This window comes from Colossoma macropomum, unplaced genomic scaffold (genome assembly GCF_904425465.1).
Source record: "Colossoma macropomum unplaced genomic scaffold, Colossoma_macropomum, whole genome shotgun sequence".
Taxonomy (NCBI): Eukaryota; Metazoa; Chordata; class Actinopteri; order Characiformes; family Serrasalmidae; genus Colossoma; species Colossoma macropomum.
Window position 1 is genome coordinate 14,020,037 of NW_023494808.1, and position 18,171 is coordinate 14,038,207.

Consider the following 18,171-nt stretch of genomic DNA (forward strand, 5'->3'; position numbering starts at 1 on the left):
AGCAAATATCTACACCACAAAGTCATCCCACTGAACGGTTCTGCAGCCCTAAGCAGGTAAGCCATTTTAGGTAAGTCATCTTTGCATGAGACTCAACTGCACATCTGCTATAACAGTTGAGAAACAACCTATGTTTCAGGCCTAACTCTTGAACGCTTGTTACTGTTTCGACAGCCTTCGAAAAAAAACCCATGACTCAGTGGCCTGAGAGCACTTAAAATGCTTACAGTCCAAGTAATAAAACCCCCTTACAGATGCGCATTGTAAGCGCTTAAAAAAAAAAATAATAATAATTATGTAGTGTATTAATGAAAAGGTTTTTAAAGTTTTTAAAGAACAAATATCAGACTTGTATCACTAATAGACAACATGTTAAAATATCAGTATCAGAAAAGAAAACATGGTAACGTGTCATCTCTGGAATTATTCAAATTTAATCTTCTGGAGAAATGCATAATAAACTTATTATATGATAGAGATGCACTGATAACGATACTATATTGGTATCAGTGCCAATACTGCCACTTAAACGCAGTATGGGCATTGGTGATGGGGATACCGATACATATGACTGATACCACAAAGCAATTTTTAATTTATGCATGTGCGCCAGTAGACAGAGCTTAACAACACGTCAGCGGTGTGGAACGACAAGCAGCAGTAAAAATGCTCATGGCAGAATCTGTAACGGCAGTTTTTGGAGTTAAGAACATGCTAATAGAGCCGCTTACCTGAACGGCTGAGCTGCTGCTTTTAGTAATCACTCGTCTGCCGCCGAGTCGTCACTTACTCTCAGTAAGTTAATGTTATTAAGATAGCAGAAGGAACCGCCGGACCCTCAGCACAATGGTAGCATTTACCCTTGATTTAGCCTTTAGCATAGCAGCTCGCTAGCCAGGCCTCTGCGTCCACTAACCCTGCTTGCGGTGCACCTCCGACAGTCAGCTGTATCACTCAGCAGCGGGGTCTCGCGGTCCATCACTTCAACCAAGAAAAAACACTTAAAGTCGCTAATAACGGTGTGAACAATGGTGATATTTACTGAACTGACACTCAGAGATGCAGCACGAGTGAATAAGACACACATATAACAAATGATTTTAGAAATCTGGATGTGAAACGACATTCAGCTCCGTTTTTGAGCCAGAGAAGCGGCTGTGTGCTGATATGTAAACACCACAGGTTTATCTATATACTGTTCAGTTCTGTTTTTAACCGTTTTACACAATTTATTACAAGTGTTAAACATGGTTTAACTAACTAATATATAATAGTAAATGAACTAATTATATAACTAATTATATAATAGTAAATGAAAAATAAACACAGTACATAAATAAAAATAAGTTGTCTTAAGCATCTAATAAATATAATCCAACAAGTAAATGGCATCTAGCCAAGCTGAGTGTGTTTTATTTGTGATGCAGAACAAAGATTTTACCAAAATCTAATATTAGGACTTAAATATCAGAACTTATAGGTGAGTTAGGTTAGATAGAGTTAGTATCGGTATCACTACTCTGTATCGGCCAATCAGAATCAGGTACCTGTATCGGAAGGGAAAAAGTGGTATCGGTGCATCTCTATTACATGATAATGTTTATACTGCAAATATTAAACGTCAGGTCAATTGTAATGCAACCTACTTCACAGTTAACTCAGCTTGAGGGCACCAGAGTTCAGCAGTGCCAAATTGTGTTGACTCATTAAAGCGGATGCATAACTTGCCTTGTAATTTGATGTTGACTTGACTTTTAATTTTGTTGAGCAGCAAGGGGAAAGAAAATCCCCTCTGGATATTCAACAAGCAACAAAAACAGGTGTCTCCGCTACCCAAAACAGCAGGAACGAATCAACAGGAGTCGCACAGCGTACGGTGTCACATGTTGAAATGCGCGTGAGAAAGCAAGCGAGCGCTGAGAGAGGAGAGTTTGATACAGATAGATTCTGACTAGGAGAAGACTCTTCCACTTGACCTTGCACAGTGAGAGAAATTACTCACAGCAAGGGTTCAATCCCATCTACCGTCAGCGTATGTGTGTGTATACGCCACGCTGGAACACATACCGCTACGCATCCTTCTGGTACCGGTCGCCGCCTGAAAATTAGTTTTGGGCCGGCGTTATTCATAACTAGATTGATTAACACCTCATCTCCTCCAGATGCTGGCCATTCGGGCTAAATTGAGCGATGATGAAAATCATCAGGGTGTGCTGTGGGGGTCAATCAGACAATAATGCATAATCTAATCCTGGAACCTCACTCGTCGGCCGTCAGGCTGACCCCTGAATGTACACAAGCCCATCATGCAAATTGCCTCCATTTGTTAGTAAATTCATTCGAATCGTGAATTGATTCAGGGAGCCAGTCTGGCCTGCGTGCAGATTAATGGAATGACTAAAGCAAGTGGACCATAGCGTTATTAAATCACTGACACCAAACACAAGCACAGACATACGCAGGCCTAAAAAATAAAGATGGAGCAATGCAGTCCTGACAACCTAATTATCGACTCCATCCACATCCGTCTTGAGTGACTGCCTACACTCAGGAGACAGAGATAGAGGATGAAAGGCAGAGGCTCGGGCCAAACTTTCAAAACAATTTAGCAACTGCAGACGGCGTGATACCACTTTCTTTTCTGAATCTGAAACCAAATTTAAACACAAGGTTTAAAGAAAGTAAGTCCTAATTGCGTCCCTACTTTCGGAGGCACTCTCTGCTGTGCCCCTGTCGTTCTTTTTTTGGGCTATTTTGAAGAACTATTCAGTAGAACTTAAAATAAATAAATAAATAAATAAAAATAATTACACTAAACCTTAACTTCAGATAATAAACTACTTTGTTTGCCATTTATAAGTCTATGTCTCCAGCCATATATGCTTTACTGAGGGTGGTTTCCTCACACTCAAAAGTTGCAAAAACTTTAAAGAAGTTAGAAAATAATATTCAAAAAACTTGAGCACCTTTAAGGTAAATCGGAATTGATGTGTAACATTAAAATACAAACCTTTTACATGCTTCCAATTTTTTCACCTACAGTTAAAATGACAACTTGCTACGCTTATTGAGATTAATACTTTTAATCTCAATAAGTGCGACAATTTTTAAATTTTGTCGCTGTAAATTTTCTTTTAAAAAAGAGAAAAATTCTCAAAAAGTTTGAATCCAGCTGTGGCTCATACGGATATTGATCCAATATTTTTTTCCTCTACTAAACTACTAACTATAGATAGCTTTTATAGATTTTTTATAGATTTTAGATAGTTTTTATATATATTTTTTACAGTAGAGGTATAAGGAACCAGGATACACCACCATAGCCAGTGAACACACGATTAAACTGCATGAGATTTTATATGCAATGTTTATAATAGTAAAACAGAGGCAGAACAAAAACTAAGACTTTTCTTTCTGTCTAACACCACCCTGCTTGTGCGTATCCACCATGAATGGATGATTCCACGATTGGGGTGGCATTTAGCCCCTGTAACTCTTAAAAATGAAACTTTATTTTTTAGTATTTTGCCACGTTGAACATAAGAAAAAACGTTACCTAAAATTTTACATTATCAGAAAGTCTGAGATTACCTGCACACTCACACTGCAGCTCCACAGCAGAATTAGATTTTAAGGTAAAAATAAAATAATCATCCTTTGCAGTAAAATAAAGCTCTGCTGATCGTTCAACACAGTTTTAACAATAAAAGCTATTATACGCTGGAGTTAATGCAGAACTGCTATTTCACCCTTTAACCCTGAAGATCGGCGCACAGACTCCTGGTTACCATAGCAAGACAACAATCTCGCCTAGCTAGTAGCTAACGAAACGACAAAGAGAAAGATTTAAGACAAACATCGCTAATTTGGAGACGAATGGACTTGTTTGCATTTATAAGCACTCGGCTGGTTTCCTGATATGTTTAATCTGCATCGAGAAACTGTCAAATACTAAAAAGTCACAAATCTGAAATCAGTTTCTTGTTCACCAGCTTCTTGCTCGAATTTTCCCGTTCCACCTTAAATGCTACAGCAGTTACACGTAAGGTGAAACGGGAACATTTCAACAAGAACGAACAAGACTTCAGCCTTGTTAAAAAAAAAAAAACAAAGAATGTGTGAGACATTTTACAAGAAACTATTTTAGTTTTGCGAAAAAGTTCCTGTTGGAGATGCTAGAAAAGTGGATAAAGCTAAGTATAAGATTAAAGCAGAGCAAAGTAATATTCGTTTATATTACATTTTTAGCCTATACTAGTACATCAGCATATACTGAGACATATTTACAGCCAAGAATGTATAACGTTACTTCAATGAAATGAGCATAAAATGTTGTGGTTCCCAAAGTGGTTTGATTTTTGTTACAAAATGGCTCTTCTTAACGTTTGGGTTGTGACCCCTGGTCTAAAATATTACTGTGAGAGTCTAAATTAATCTCTAAACCACTGTTTTGGAATTACACTTCCTCTGATGTAATCCTGGACATCATACACAGCACTAATTGACTACAGCGAATCACAGACTACCTTAAAATGCATATTCATGAACTGTGAAATCGTTGGAGCTAGTATGAGATGGCACCCATTTTCAAATGCTCAGTTTTTGGGTTGCAAGAAGGAGTATGATTTCAAATAATGAGACCAAAGCAAAACACTGCGTCAGCTTCTTATGAACATGCAATACACTGTGGTTCATGCCGACATGGCAGAATGGTAACAGGCGGCAGAGGAAAAGGAAAATACAAAATACTCGTTTTATGTTTGGAAGGTAACTGGAATATATGAAAATGTTTATAGAAAACATTTATTTTTCATGGATATTAAAATAAGTGAGCTAGGACTTTAACCAATCAGGAACAACGTCTCATTTTGTATATAGCTCATTTGAAGGCAAAGTCTTAAATGAGTAAAGTACTTTTGGACTTTTTAGCACAGAATCAGCAAATACACACTGTGGTTAACTAACATCCATGCTTAACACCATGAGGACATTAAGGACACCCTAATGGTTTATTTAAAATGTAGTTCTTTTAATTAATATTTTACAAGGCCTTCCAGCTCTTGCTGATGAGGTGTAGAGAACAGTAAGACTCTTGAGCTATAAAAATGAACAAAACTTCACCACTACAGGCAGCCGTTTCAGACAACACCAGGGCTGCTGGACTCATTTTGGATCAGATTCCTCTGTGTTTATGATGGCTATTGTCACAAATACTGATTCTACACCTGAGGTGGTTTATGAATACAGGCTCTGGTGTCTAAAGCAGCTGCCTGCAGTTATGTTCATTTTTATAGCTCACAGTAAGTCATACTGTGTCCCAAATTACACTGGCAGGTCTGTGCGACCTTATTGAAGTGCAGGATGCGGTGTGAGTGCTTTGAAAAAAGTTTTGGTGCAGTATTTTCAGAGAATTATTTAAGCTATTTGGGTGACTTCTGAGTTTCAATTAGGGTTATAGGGCTAATAAGGTATACCACAGGGCACACACACCACAGAACACATTCGATTTTGGCTCTAATACCATTCACTCGACTTTGCGCTTTCAGATATCCTTGATGTCACTATAGTTAGTATCAGTTAGCTGGAACAAAGCCTGTGCTGTGGTGTTCAGCATGATGGGCCAGCTAACTAAGCTATCGCCTGCTTAGCCCAAGCATTACAGTCCACACCAGAGAACAAGCAGAGCACCGTTTCAAACCTGCACCAAATTCAGTAACACGTTAACACTTTTGAGTTAATGTCATTGCTAGCTGCAGTTGCAGTTTCCACTTGTACTGAATCTGTGTAATTAATTCTGGGTTTGAAGCCACGATTAACAAAGAAATAAATAGCCTCTTGTCTTGTTTCTTGTTTTTAGTACAAAACAATACTTTTTTCCCTTGTTCAAGCAGTTTTTTGTGAAGCAGATTTGTTTCTGGAGTTGGAATTAACTGAACTTTTGTGGAGAGCCACACCACGGGTCATAACGGGTGAACTGAGAAAGAGCTCTTATAGCGACAATAAATAAATCCCTCTTGTCCATGGGGCTTCTGCAATGTATTTCTAGCAGAGCGCCCAGCAAAAGCCACTTTCTGTTGACAAAGCATCTCCAACATCCAGCAAGGTATCTCAGCTTGGGTGTAGTTCATCATCTTGCTTTATTTTGTTTTTGTGTAATGATTCCCTATACTGTGCACTGTAAAATGACACTGTAAATTTACAGCAACTTACTGCCAGGTATTTACTGTTGTTTACAGCACTCATACTGTAATGTTTGTTTAAAATAATTACATATAGTACTGAATATTACTATAGTCAACATGTCCTCTGTTCTGACTTTTATATGTCAATGCTGTCCAAAGAAAAACAATTAGAAGAGAGCAAAAACGTTCTTTTACTGTCAATATAAGTTAATGTAAAGAATATTTATTCAAAGCCATTTTAGAGCACTCTATTGGTCCAATCATCAGCTCAAATTATGCAATTTTTATGCAATTTTTTTTTTTTGGACAGCAGCGATATATTCACATACATAAAAAAATGAAAATGTTACAAAAAAAAAAAATAGTAATTTGAATATGCAGATAAATTGTGCCTTAAACACATCCTAACAATATTGTTACAATAATATCACTATTCATATAGTAAGTGATTGATACAGTATAATCTTCCTGTACTCTAAATATTTTCCCAGAATTGACCATGGGATGCTGTATGGGACTGTAAAACAGAATGCCCTGAAACTGTAAAAGTGCCGTGAATACAGTACATTACTGGAAATTCTTTACAGTGTGTAGTTAAAGAAGTGGAGTTACAATGTCCATATAGTGTGGGTGGACAAAATTATGTAGATTTCAGTCATACTCATCGCTAACAAGTGCATAAAATCTCCAAAGATAAAACGCCAGCAGTAAAATGAAGAGCTCAGTGACTTTCAATGTGGGACTGAAGAGCTCGATGACATTCAATGTGGCAACAAGTCAATTTGTCAAATTTAAGTAAGTGCTGTTATTGTGAAGCGGAAACATCAAGGAGCAACAACAGCTCAGCTGTGAAGCAGTGGACAAAACAAACCCACAGATCAGGGTACTGAAGTGTAAAATGTGTCTGTCCTGGGTTGCAACACTCACAACTGAGTTCCAAAAGACATTTGGAAGCAAAACTTGCATAAGAACTATTCATTGTGAGATTCATGGATTGTGTTTCTATGGTCCAACAGCTGCACAAAAGCCTAAGATCACTATGTGCAATACCAAGCATCGGGTGGAGTGGTGTGAAGAACAACACCACTGAACTCTGGAGCAGTGGAAACGCTTTCTATAGAGCGTTTAATTCCACTTCAACATCTTTCTGTGTGATGGACAAATCTGGATGCTAGGAAAATGCTACCTGCCCTAATGCATAGTGCCAGCTTTAAAAGTTTGGTGGAGGAGGACTAATGGGACTAATGGCAGGGGGATCGGTCTCTTAAGCCTTGGGTTCACTACATGACTTTTAAAGTCTTAACAGATTGTAAAAAAGACTGGGCATCTCACACTAGCTGACAGGTTTTTGCAGATTATTTTGGGCAACTGAAATATTGGGGATCCTCACTAAACGATCAGTGATCACACACTACTCAACTTTTAAGCTGTTGCTGAACCGAACAGAACTTGCTGAACTTGCGCGAACTCACAAACTGTTGCAAACTCTCACATTCTCCTATTACTAGGAGACCCAAATAAACAAACTTGGAGCTGCTGCTGTTTTCTCTGCTGTTCACACTGACACAGTAAAAAAAAAAAGCAGCAGGTAAACATGTTTAAGCAAGACTCATGGATTTAAAAATGTGATCAGTGGGATATATATATATATATATATATATATATATATATATATATATACACACACACACACACAATCACACACGCATATATATATGAGTGAGAGACTTTCCATCATTTTTCTTTGTTTACTTACTGTATTTTCTTCTTTCACACTCTCAGTTTCCATTAGCTGTTGCAGGAGTCCATTCAGATTGAGTCGCTGACCAGTATACACTACTAGATTACGCTAAGAGTCAGGTTGACTGTCGACTCGGACTGATCCAAAAATCTGCAGGGGGCTAAAATCGGGGCTAAAATCGGGATAAAAGTTGTGTAGTGTAACCCCGGCTTTAGTTCCAGAAAGGACATCTTAATGCAACAGCATACGATGACATTTTAGAGAACTGTGTGATGCCACCTTTGTGGCAAAATTTGGGGAAAGGATTTTCCTGTTTCAGGGAGGACCATAAAGAAATTTGGTGTAGAAAAACTTGGCCCTGACCTCAAAACCAAACCATTTGAGATGGTGTTCTGCAACATATTTCTAGCAGAGCGCCCAGCAAAAGCCACTTTCTCTGGACAAAGCATCTCCAACATCCAGCAAGGTATCTCAGCTTGGGTGTAGTTCATCATCTTGCTTTATTTTGTTTTTGTGTAATGATTCCCTATACTGTGCACTGTAAAATGACACTGTAAATTTACAGCAACTTACTGCCAGGTAGTTACTGTTGTTTACAGCACTCATACTGTAATGTTTGTTTAAAATAATTACATATAGTACTGAATATTACTATAGTCAACATATCCTCTGTTCTGACTTTTATATGTCAACGCTGTCCAACGAAAAACAATTAGAAGAGAGCAAAAACGTTCTTTACTGTCAATGTAAGTTAATGTAAAGATTATTTATTTAAAGCCATTTTAGAGCACTCTATTGGTCCAATCATCAGCTCAAATTATGCAATTTTTATGCAATTTTTTTTGGACAGCAGCGATATATTCACATACATAAAAAAATGAAAATGTTACAAAAAAAAAATAGTAATTTGAATATGCAGATAAATTGTGCCTTAAACACATTTTAGAGTCAATCCTAACAAAAATCCTAGCCAAAAAAAATGTACTGTCTCAGTTTTTCACCTTTGTGGCAAAATTTGGGGAAAGGATTTTCCTGTTTCAGGGAGGACCATAAAGAAATTTGGTGTAGAAAAACTTGGCCCTGACCTCAAAACCAAACCATTTGAGATGACCTGGAAGTCTGACTGTGAGCCAACTAGTGTCCTGTTGGAATCTAGTGGAAAACGTTTGCAAAAGAGTGGAGGCTGTTATTGCATCTAAATGGGTTCAACTCCCTATGGTTTGGGGTGGGATGCCAATTTTGGTCATGTATACATTTACCTTAAAATTATAACATTTAACCAATATTAGCAGTGGAGCTGGTCATACCGAAGAGCTCAGTAACTTTCAATGTGTCTTGCAATAAAAGAGGAAGGGGAAACAAGAAAATGACCAAAACCACACCACTACACACCTTCAGTTGTATAAGGCATACGTAGACCAAAAGCATCAAAAAAGATAATTGAAAATGATTCAGCAAAAAGCACTAGTCACCATGACAACACTGGCTGGCTCAGAGATTCATTTCGCAAGAAACACTGTCTCACAAAGGACAAATGGAAAGAGTACAATATGACAGAAAGGTGGTAAAAGACACAAGAAACTTCTTTAAAGAGTTTGGGAAGGCAGTAACAGTAGCCTCATTACAGCGTGACGCTCTTTGAGACGACATCATGATTCATAATTAGCAAAATCTTAGCGCCAAGAGAGTGCAGAGCTCATTAAAGAGATCTGACATCAGAGCTCCATTTGACTCAACCACTCAAGCAACAAGATATGCACCACTGACACACACCGGTTTCCATCGACCAATTACTGTCTGAATTAAGAGAGCAAGAGAAAGAGAAAGAAAGAGAGAAGAGCGAGAGAAAGCTAGGCAGAAGGATCAGCTAAGGTCGACCAAGAAAACTCTCAAGAAGCTAGAAGTGCTTCTGGACAAATATAGTCCAAACACAACCACAGTGGGGTCAAATCAGTTATTTTTACAAGCAGAGTTACTAAAAAACAATGTTCCAACAAACATCTATATAAATTATTTGACTTGCTCAAATCTGACCCTAAAAAAAAAGATTGTTTTTGTTTTTATTTTCCATCTGATTATCTGTCTGAGTGGACAAAAATGCTTCATCAAAATGTATTTATTACTTTAAATAATTCAATAAGAATGTTTACATGTAAATGCAGGTTAGATCATGAAAATCACAATTTCCAATACTCAGTTTCCAATTTTCATCCCTGATGTAGCTAGTAGAGGGCAGTATACTGGTTCACCTGGTATCCCAATTGAAATTTTGAAACCTTTATAACACTGTGCTGCAAATAAGCACAGATAATGCAATGTGCATATAGCACAAAACACTTCAAGGTTATAAGGTGGCTGTTGCTTTTGTTAGTTTGCTGCTTGTTGATTTATAAACAGGTCTCTTTCAAGCACTATGTGGTGAAGTACGCAGGAAGTACTGAGGTTATCGCTTTTAAAGCTGTACTTGATGAGAGAGCAACAATTGCGGATTGTATCCAAAGTCTTTATAGGAAAGTCTGCCCATTCGACGGCCATCTTAGCAGGCAGTTATTCCCGCTCATTCGAGACCAGGTCCTATCTCTTTGGGGACCTACAAAACCAAAACTAAAAGCCACATATACGTTTCAAAAACTGATAAAATCTGGAGGAGGGGGAGCTTTTCCTGTTGGCGGCAAGCTGATTGGCAAGCAAGCCGATTGGCTCATTTTATTGAAAGACAGGGCTTTCTTCGTAAACAGACAGCATATTTAGTGTTATGAGGTTCTCCACTCAAATTTCCAGTGACCTGTCTCCTCCTTTATAACATCTCTGTTCTATGATAGAGACACACCGAGTGTGAGCAGCTGGGCTTCAGCCTAGAACTACAGCAGATGGTTTGAAGGGTCAAACTAGGCAAAGATGTTAACTTCATGAAAAAAAAAATGAGTGCTGTTAATAATTGATTGTGTTAATGGTCCATTAATGTATTAGCTTTGACAGCTAGCACAGAGTAATGTTAAAACATAACAAATTGTTAAATTTAACAATTCATACACAGTGTCTACGCTGCGGAGCTGTTCAGCGGATCTACATACTAGAAATTCTCACAGATCACAAAAAAGTTCAACAGACGTTACATAAAGTCAGTCTTGGGTCGTCCATGCTGCAAGACTGATAAAGAAGAGCATGTTAGAAGTAAATGCCTTTGTTTACTCTCAGCAGTTTTCTAAATTGGACCATCGCTTCTAGTCTAAACCTTCCTGAGTAACACAGAATATTCAAGAGGTTTCTCGTTTAATAACAGCAAAACATATAATTAAGGAAGCAAAATGTTTAGTATCTTGTTTGTGCATTCAAGACATAAAATAAATATTATCAAAATGGATCATGTGGACCTAAAATGGAGAAATGTTTCTGATGTTTGAGCAAAGAGCAGAAAATAGAAAATCCGGAGCGGTGCTGGAGCGGAGTGACTAAAGAAATGCTTTGAGCGAGGAGCAGAAAAGTTTGCCGCTCCACTCTACTCACATGCTCTGATAGCAGGCAGGGTGTGTCTGTGTGGACCATGAGTAGTTGGCATTACGATGCTGGCTCAACATGGCTGTCAGCCATCATCGATGGACGATGGCATTGTCTATCTGCCCAAGCCTAGTCAACTCCTCTGAGGACTTACTTGCAGCACGATTTTTGAAATCAAATTTGATGCTTTTTAATACCTTTTTAATACCTCATAACACGCTAATACCTTTATAATATAATTTAATACCTTTTTAATACCTCATAACACGCCAAAATAATACCACTCCCATCACACAATGACATTTGTGTATATATGCTTTGAGATGGCAAAAACTTTGCATGGTCTTTTCAGTCTCTGATTTTATCTGTTCTGCTGTCCTCTAGTCTTTCATAGACAGTAAGCTGACTACAGGACCACTGTCGGCTGGATATCTTTGGTTGTTAGACTATTCCTGACTGGCCCCTCCCTACTTGATGGCAATGGTCAAAACTCAAACTGTACCACGAGCCCTTCGAGCTTCGAGTACAGCTCGGCTTGACCCGCCATCCTTCAAGACGCGTGGAAGACAAGCATCAAGACTCTTCTCTGTCCTGGCACCCAGGTTGTGGGACGAACTCCCACTGGCTGTCCGAACAGCAGAGTCTCTTGCGGTCTTCAAACACAGACTGAAGACACATCTCTTTATACAGCACTTAAGTGAGCACTGAGTTAAGTAATTAATTGCAATGTACTGCACTGCGCTGTGTTTAACTCTGTTTCTAAGCATCAACATGGACTTTTGTTTCTAGCAGTATCTGAGCTCAGGACTAGCCTACTAACTAGCAAAGATACTTTCTCTAGATAGACAAAGCACTTTTTGTAAGTCGCTCTGGATAAGAGCGTCTGCTAAATGCTGTAAATGTAAATGGTTTATTATAGAAGACAACTCCATTTTCAACACAGTTTTTAGGCATAATTTTACACTTTAATTAGAGATGTCTTGATTCATTTTTTCCCTGATCTGACCAGAATTCTTTAGTATTAAGTATCAACCGATATACAGTCTAATCCACTATGTGTTTTCAGAGATAATACAGTGAAATCAGTTCATTTTTAGTGTGAGCACATTGTAGCAATCTGGACTGACAGGTTTGTTTTTTAGCCCACTTTTTCAAAATGACCCTTTTAGGGCGTGTGTAATATTTGCTTATGACCAAATCTGATTGACTGGTCTGATGGTGTCTGATGACCGGCCACTAGTTAATGCAGTAAAAATCACTTAATCTTTGATATGTGTATAGCAGTATACACCAGCTTTCACTGCATTATTATTGGACGACTTACGTGAAACAGCCATGTTATAGGGTGGTGAACATGCTTTGATGTGACACTCTTTTAAATGCGCTGCTACTGCTACCGTCAATTTTAAAACCTGAAACATGGCCGGGAAAGAAAAAGCTGGTGTGCTGGTTAGTATTTTTTAACCTTCAAGCCACTACTAGTTGAAAACAATTGCAGGAGTGTACTTAGTACATAAATAGCAGGGCATGTCACTCGTGAAAAGCGTCAGATAGCCGTCTTTAGCCACGCACTCACATTTTACATGCCCAAGTTTAGAGGAAAGATGGCTGGTTTAAACACAGTGGAAACTCTAGAGCTGCAAATATTACACGGTTTAAGCTTCCTCTTTAAATCAGTCCAATACTGCAGACAACTACTTTTCCATCTGCACTTTGTGAATAATGTTTGTTTATGGCACCTCAACAATAGATGAGTGCACAAAGTGCAACAACACAGGATCCAAATTGGACCAAGCTTATTTTAGCCAATACTTTATTTTAGAGACATCCTTGAATTTAATACCGAGAAAAGAAAGAAAAAAAAGACATTTTAAATCTTCAATATCTATTTGAAGACTTTAGACATTGCATGAAGCCTGACTTAGGCTTAAAATGATACAGTGGTAAAGGTGGTCCAGTATTTCTTTCTGAGGATTCTATCCTTGATCCATTATGTTTAAGTGCAGCTCTGTCCTTCGCTGTACTAGTACTGATCTTCTTAATATATGAGACTAAAAATGCTTTTCACGTTGCAGGAAACAAGCAAACATCTGTTTACTAAAACAGAACAATACTACACAAGGCATTTGATCTTTTTGTGAATATTTCTCAGAATTTCAAACAATTACACTTATATACTTAAAATATAATTTTATATATAAATGTTCTGACTGTTTCTAGTAAAGCTACACGTATTTCTATGTATATAAAAAAAAAAACAATCCTTGACTATAGTCATACTCATAACTTATACTTGGTCCTTCAACACTAGTTCTTGCCAGTAACCACTGCAAACCATGTAATCTGTCTGTTTAGATATAACACCAATCAAATGCATCAGTACGAATTAACAAAATCCTTAGAAGAAAAGCAAAACAATAAACAATGTCATGGAATCAGCCAATCTCTAGACATCAGTAGTTGAACCTGTGGTACCTATGATTAACTATGATGTCGATACACATACTGCTAATAATTTTACTAGCCTTCATGGCTTACAATAAAAGACGCAACATGCAGCCCCACCATTCATCATTGTACTGTTAATTAAGCCAAAGCATATGAAAGTTGTTCATACATTTTTAGAACAAGAATCTGCAGAACACCAGTTGTGGTCTAAGCCCTCAGGAAAAGCTCTACCTTATGGAAAGAGTCAGTGATACCAGTAATGAGGCCATAAAGACAGAGCAGTTTCTGAAAGAGGCTGAATCTCAGTTCAGTGCGCAGCTGTGTGTAGCTTCTAAAATCAAGTAAATCTTTTGTAATATATTATATCAGGAGGCTAAATGGTAAAGATGACCCATCAGCCATGTTGCTCCTAACATAAGCAAAGCTTGTGTTAGCCTAATTTGTGCTGCTTGAGATTCATGTTCAATGATACATTGAACAGTGACTAACCAAACTTTAACGAAGTTAGCCTAATAAAAAATGAACAGACCTCTATTTTGCAAAATGCATGTATGCCACCCTAACACCAACCCACCTACACACCCCACCCCTCCCAGCTTCTGGTGGTGATTTGGTATATCGTGGTAAAGTAAAGCACCCAAATTTTCCAGCCTCACCTAAATAACACCAATTCCATGTATGTTTGGACAGGCTTTGTTGCTTACTTGCTTGTGAGTGTGTAGTTCTGCTGTTTTAGATTGAGCTCCCTCTGTTGAATCTGTACCACTTCCCTGGACAAGTCCTCTGGTTTCCTGTGAAAGAAAAACACAAATCACATTTCATGTACTTTGCTAAAAAGGACTGAAAGATCCTATACTCAAGAAATTTATCAAACAGCCATTTAGCCAAAAATTTAGACCACTTTTGCTGAGCATCATCATGACTATATATATATTTGAAATAATCAATAACATCAGTCTTGCTGAAATTTTAACACTTCTTTTCAAACTGTCTGAATAGCGCCATTATTTTGGCCAATTTCAGCTTCTGCAGTGCCCCGCCCTTCAAATCTACTATAGCGTGAGGAATGACGTAGGCAGCGTACAAGATGTCACTCAGTACTGGCCTACGAATCTACATCACACTATGTTTATCAGCCTACCAAAGTTCCCACCTTCTGTTAACAACATCTTTTTGTAAATATGAGAAGTAAACTGCAAGAACACAGTTGTAAAGTCAACTAAGTAACTAAGTCATCACTCATCTAAGGTAAAGCTGTGCAAGAAACTGCCATAGTAAATCACACCTACGATCTAGAGGAAACAAGGCAATGTAGCATGTTTTTTGGCTTTTTCTTTTTTCTTTACACCAGAAATGACCAGAACAGCAACTTCTGCAGGCCTGTCTTCTTGGTTTCTGTGTTATTTTAGTGTCAAGCTAATAATTGAATATGTTCACTTTCCCTCATTCAGTTTAGTCACTCAGCTTAAAACAAGAGTCCAGATATCTGTCTGCTAAGATAATTGCGCCTATTCCTTTCATCCTTGTCTGTGTTCATTCTCTCAGTTTCTTTCTCTCTCATGTTTTTCTCTTTGTGTTTATAAGAAAGCTAAGGCATTTTGTAAAGGCATGTATGACTTTCATCAGCATTACCGTAACTGTATTAACAGGCTGCGTTTGGATCAGAATGAAGTTAAAGTGACACAAACTGAGCACTAATTCTTTCTCTGCCTGCCTCTTTCCCTCCTGAATAGTCCAAAGAGTTTGTCCCATTTTAGAGCAAGAGGGGTAGACGTAACCTGAAATTAAGGGGGGGGTCGTTACTGTTCAAAGGCTGTTTACTACAAAAGGTATGCATATCCCCTTCAATGAACACAATTTCTTTACAAGCAGAATAAGAAAGTTCTGCACATCTGTTGGAAGGCAGACAAAGCGCTCTGTTTGAATGCTCTATTATCATTAATCCAATAAAACAAAAATAAAAATAGAAAATCACTGGGTGATTTAGATTCTCTGCTAGTTTCAACAAATTATTCCTGTCTTTTATTGGATTTACACCAGGAGAAGGTGTGTTCCTAATGAGATAATGAAGCACAGATGATGAATGGTATTGTTTATTAAACTAGTGACTCCACCTTTCCTGTCTTAACATGTAAGAGACATTCACTGATCACAAGTCGCATGAAATTATGCCCTTGTGACAAGGAAAGAGTTCTCCGAATGATCCAGAATCAAGATGATTTACTTCCAGTTCCTACTGAAAACATAACACAGCCCAGCTTTAGTCATGAAAAGCTTTAGCACTCAAAACTAACTAAGCATTACTCAGAGTTTGTACTTCACAATATGCAAAACAAACTGATGTATCTTGGTTTGATCGAATAAACCCACCAAATTTTTACAGATCTGTGCAACAAGGACTTAACATCAACCTCCTAAACTTCAAATCAAGTGATAATGTTACTATATTTTACAGTCAAAATAAGCACCAATGTGAACACTGGTATTTATGAGTCACTTATAAATAAAAAAAAAAAAATCAATTTTTGTCAGTCTTTGCAGACCTTGGTCACAAACACAGCCTTTAACTGCTACTGGTTTTATAAAAGTTGTCTTGAAGCCTTGGGCATAAATTTTGTGCCATCACCACCTGGTAATTTACACATTAATGCAGCTCAACATCTTTTATCATGATAGATTAGAATGATCATTTCCCGAGTCCTGAAGTGTAATTGCAGCAAATTAGGCTCTAGCATGCAGCAGCCACCATGAAATTACATGAATGGTCTTGACTTGCATGCCTAAATAGTTCCTGCACCCTGTTATATATGACGCCAGCTAGCCATAAATAGGTCTGGGCGATAGGGAGATGTTACAAATCAGCGGGTCTCCCAAGACAACACTTCAAGGGTGATCTCCACTGACAGACGTAGAGAGAACCAATTCAATTTTAAACAGATTTCTTAATATTTTAAAGAAAACGTACATCTAATGTTTTACTCCTTTTACTGTTGAAAATTTGAAGCATTTTTGTTTCAGTCATGTTTCAAAAGAAAAAGCCTTTCAATCACAATCTGTCTAGACTGCTGCATCTAAAGTTGTCCACTTTGTTTTAGAGGCAGCGGCCATAAAGGAACGGCCAGTCTTTTGGGAAGAGTATTATCCTAACATGGACAACAGTTGGCTTTCCTCTCGAAACGCTTGAGGAGCTGCCTGACTGTCAGCGCCATCAGATGAGGCCCTTGGTATTAAAACCTGAATCACTAATATTCTCTCCATTCGAGCAGCCTCTGATGGTTGGAATTATGGGATGCACATATGAGAGAAATGACTTGAGAGATTTGACAAAGCTGAAGATGTTTCTTATATGAATTTCCCATTTTACTTGCACAGTGCAGCCGTTAGATTCAGACGCCTGTACAACTGCAGCTCTATTTAAGGTGGAACGGACAACTCAAAGGCAAAGCTGGGGAAAAAGAAGCCATCGTCAGCCTTAGAGAAATGAACACGTTTTGCTGGGCCTGGACTACTAGAAAGCAATACTGACATAAGTACACTTCAGGCATAACATTATGACCACCTCCTTGTTTCTACACTCATTGTCCATTTTATCAGCTCCACTTACTATATAGTACGACACAGTGTTTAAAACTCCAGCAGCACTGCTGTGTCTGATCCACTTGTACCAGCACAACACACACTAACACACCACCACCACATCAGTGTTACTGCAGTGCTGAGAATGATCCACCACCCAAACAGTACCTGCTCTGTGAGGGTCCATGGGGATCCTGACCACTGAAGAACAGGGTAAAAGGGGGCTAACAAAGTATGTAGAGAAGCAGATGGACTACAGTCTGTAACTGTAGAACTACAAAGTGACAATGAGCATTGAAACAAGGAGGCGGTCATAACGTTATGCCTGATATGTGTATATCTATATATAGTTTAGTTTAGTTTTTTTTTTTTTAACAGTTTGCACAATAAAAATAATTTAGATCTACTTTTGTTGTTGAAAATATGTTGTATTAACATGATACCAATTTTGGCAATAACAACCACTACTAGCTGAATTTCAGAGCAACTCCACTACATATACAGAAAACACCGTTCTGTAACATGTAAGGCAGACATACGGATGTGGATTTGGAACTCACTTATATTTCTCTACAGGGGAGAGCTGTTAGCACACAAGTTGCTTATGTGTGCACCATTTAAAGAGAAGAAACAACCATGAACCCACACCCGAAGCAGCTCACAAATACACGTTTTAAATAAGTGAAATGCTGTACTACAATACTTCATATGTGATTTTTATTAAAC

General features: G+C 38.0%; 1 protein-coding gene across 2 annotated transcripts in view; it reads right to left on the reverse strand.

Moving 5' to 3' along the window:
* The window catches only part of mad1l1 (mitotic arrest deficient 1 like 1), a 115,736-nt gene that overhangs the window by 79,348 nt on the left and 18,217 nt on the right, over window positions 1-18,171 (reverse strand). For both annotated transcript variants that reach the window (XM_036557708.1, XM_036557709.1), the window contains exon 10: window positions 14,574-14,660. In XM_036557708.1, the coding sequence (XP_036413601.1) occupies window positions 14,574-14,660 (87 nt within the window). The remainder of the gene's footprint in view (window positions 1-14,573; window positions 14,661-18,171) is intronic.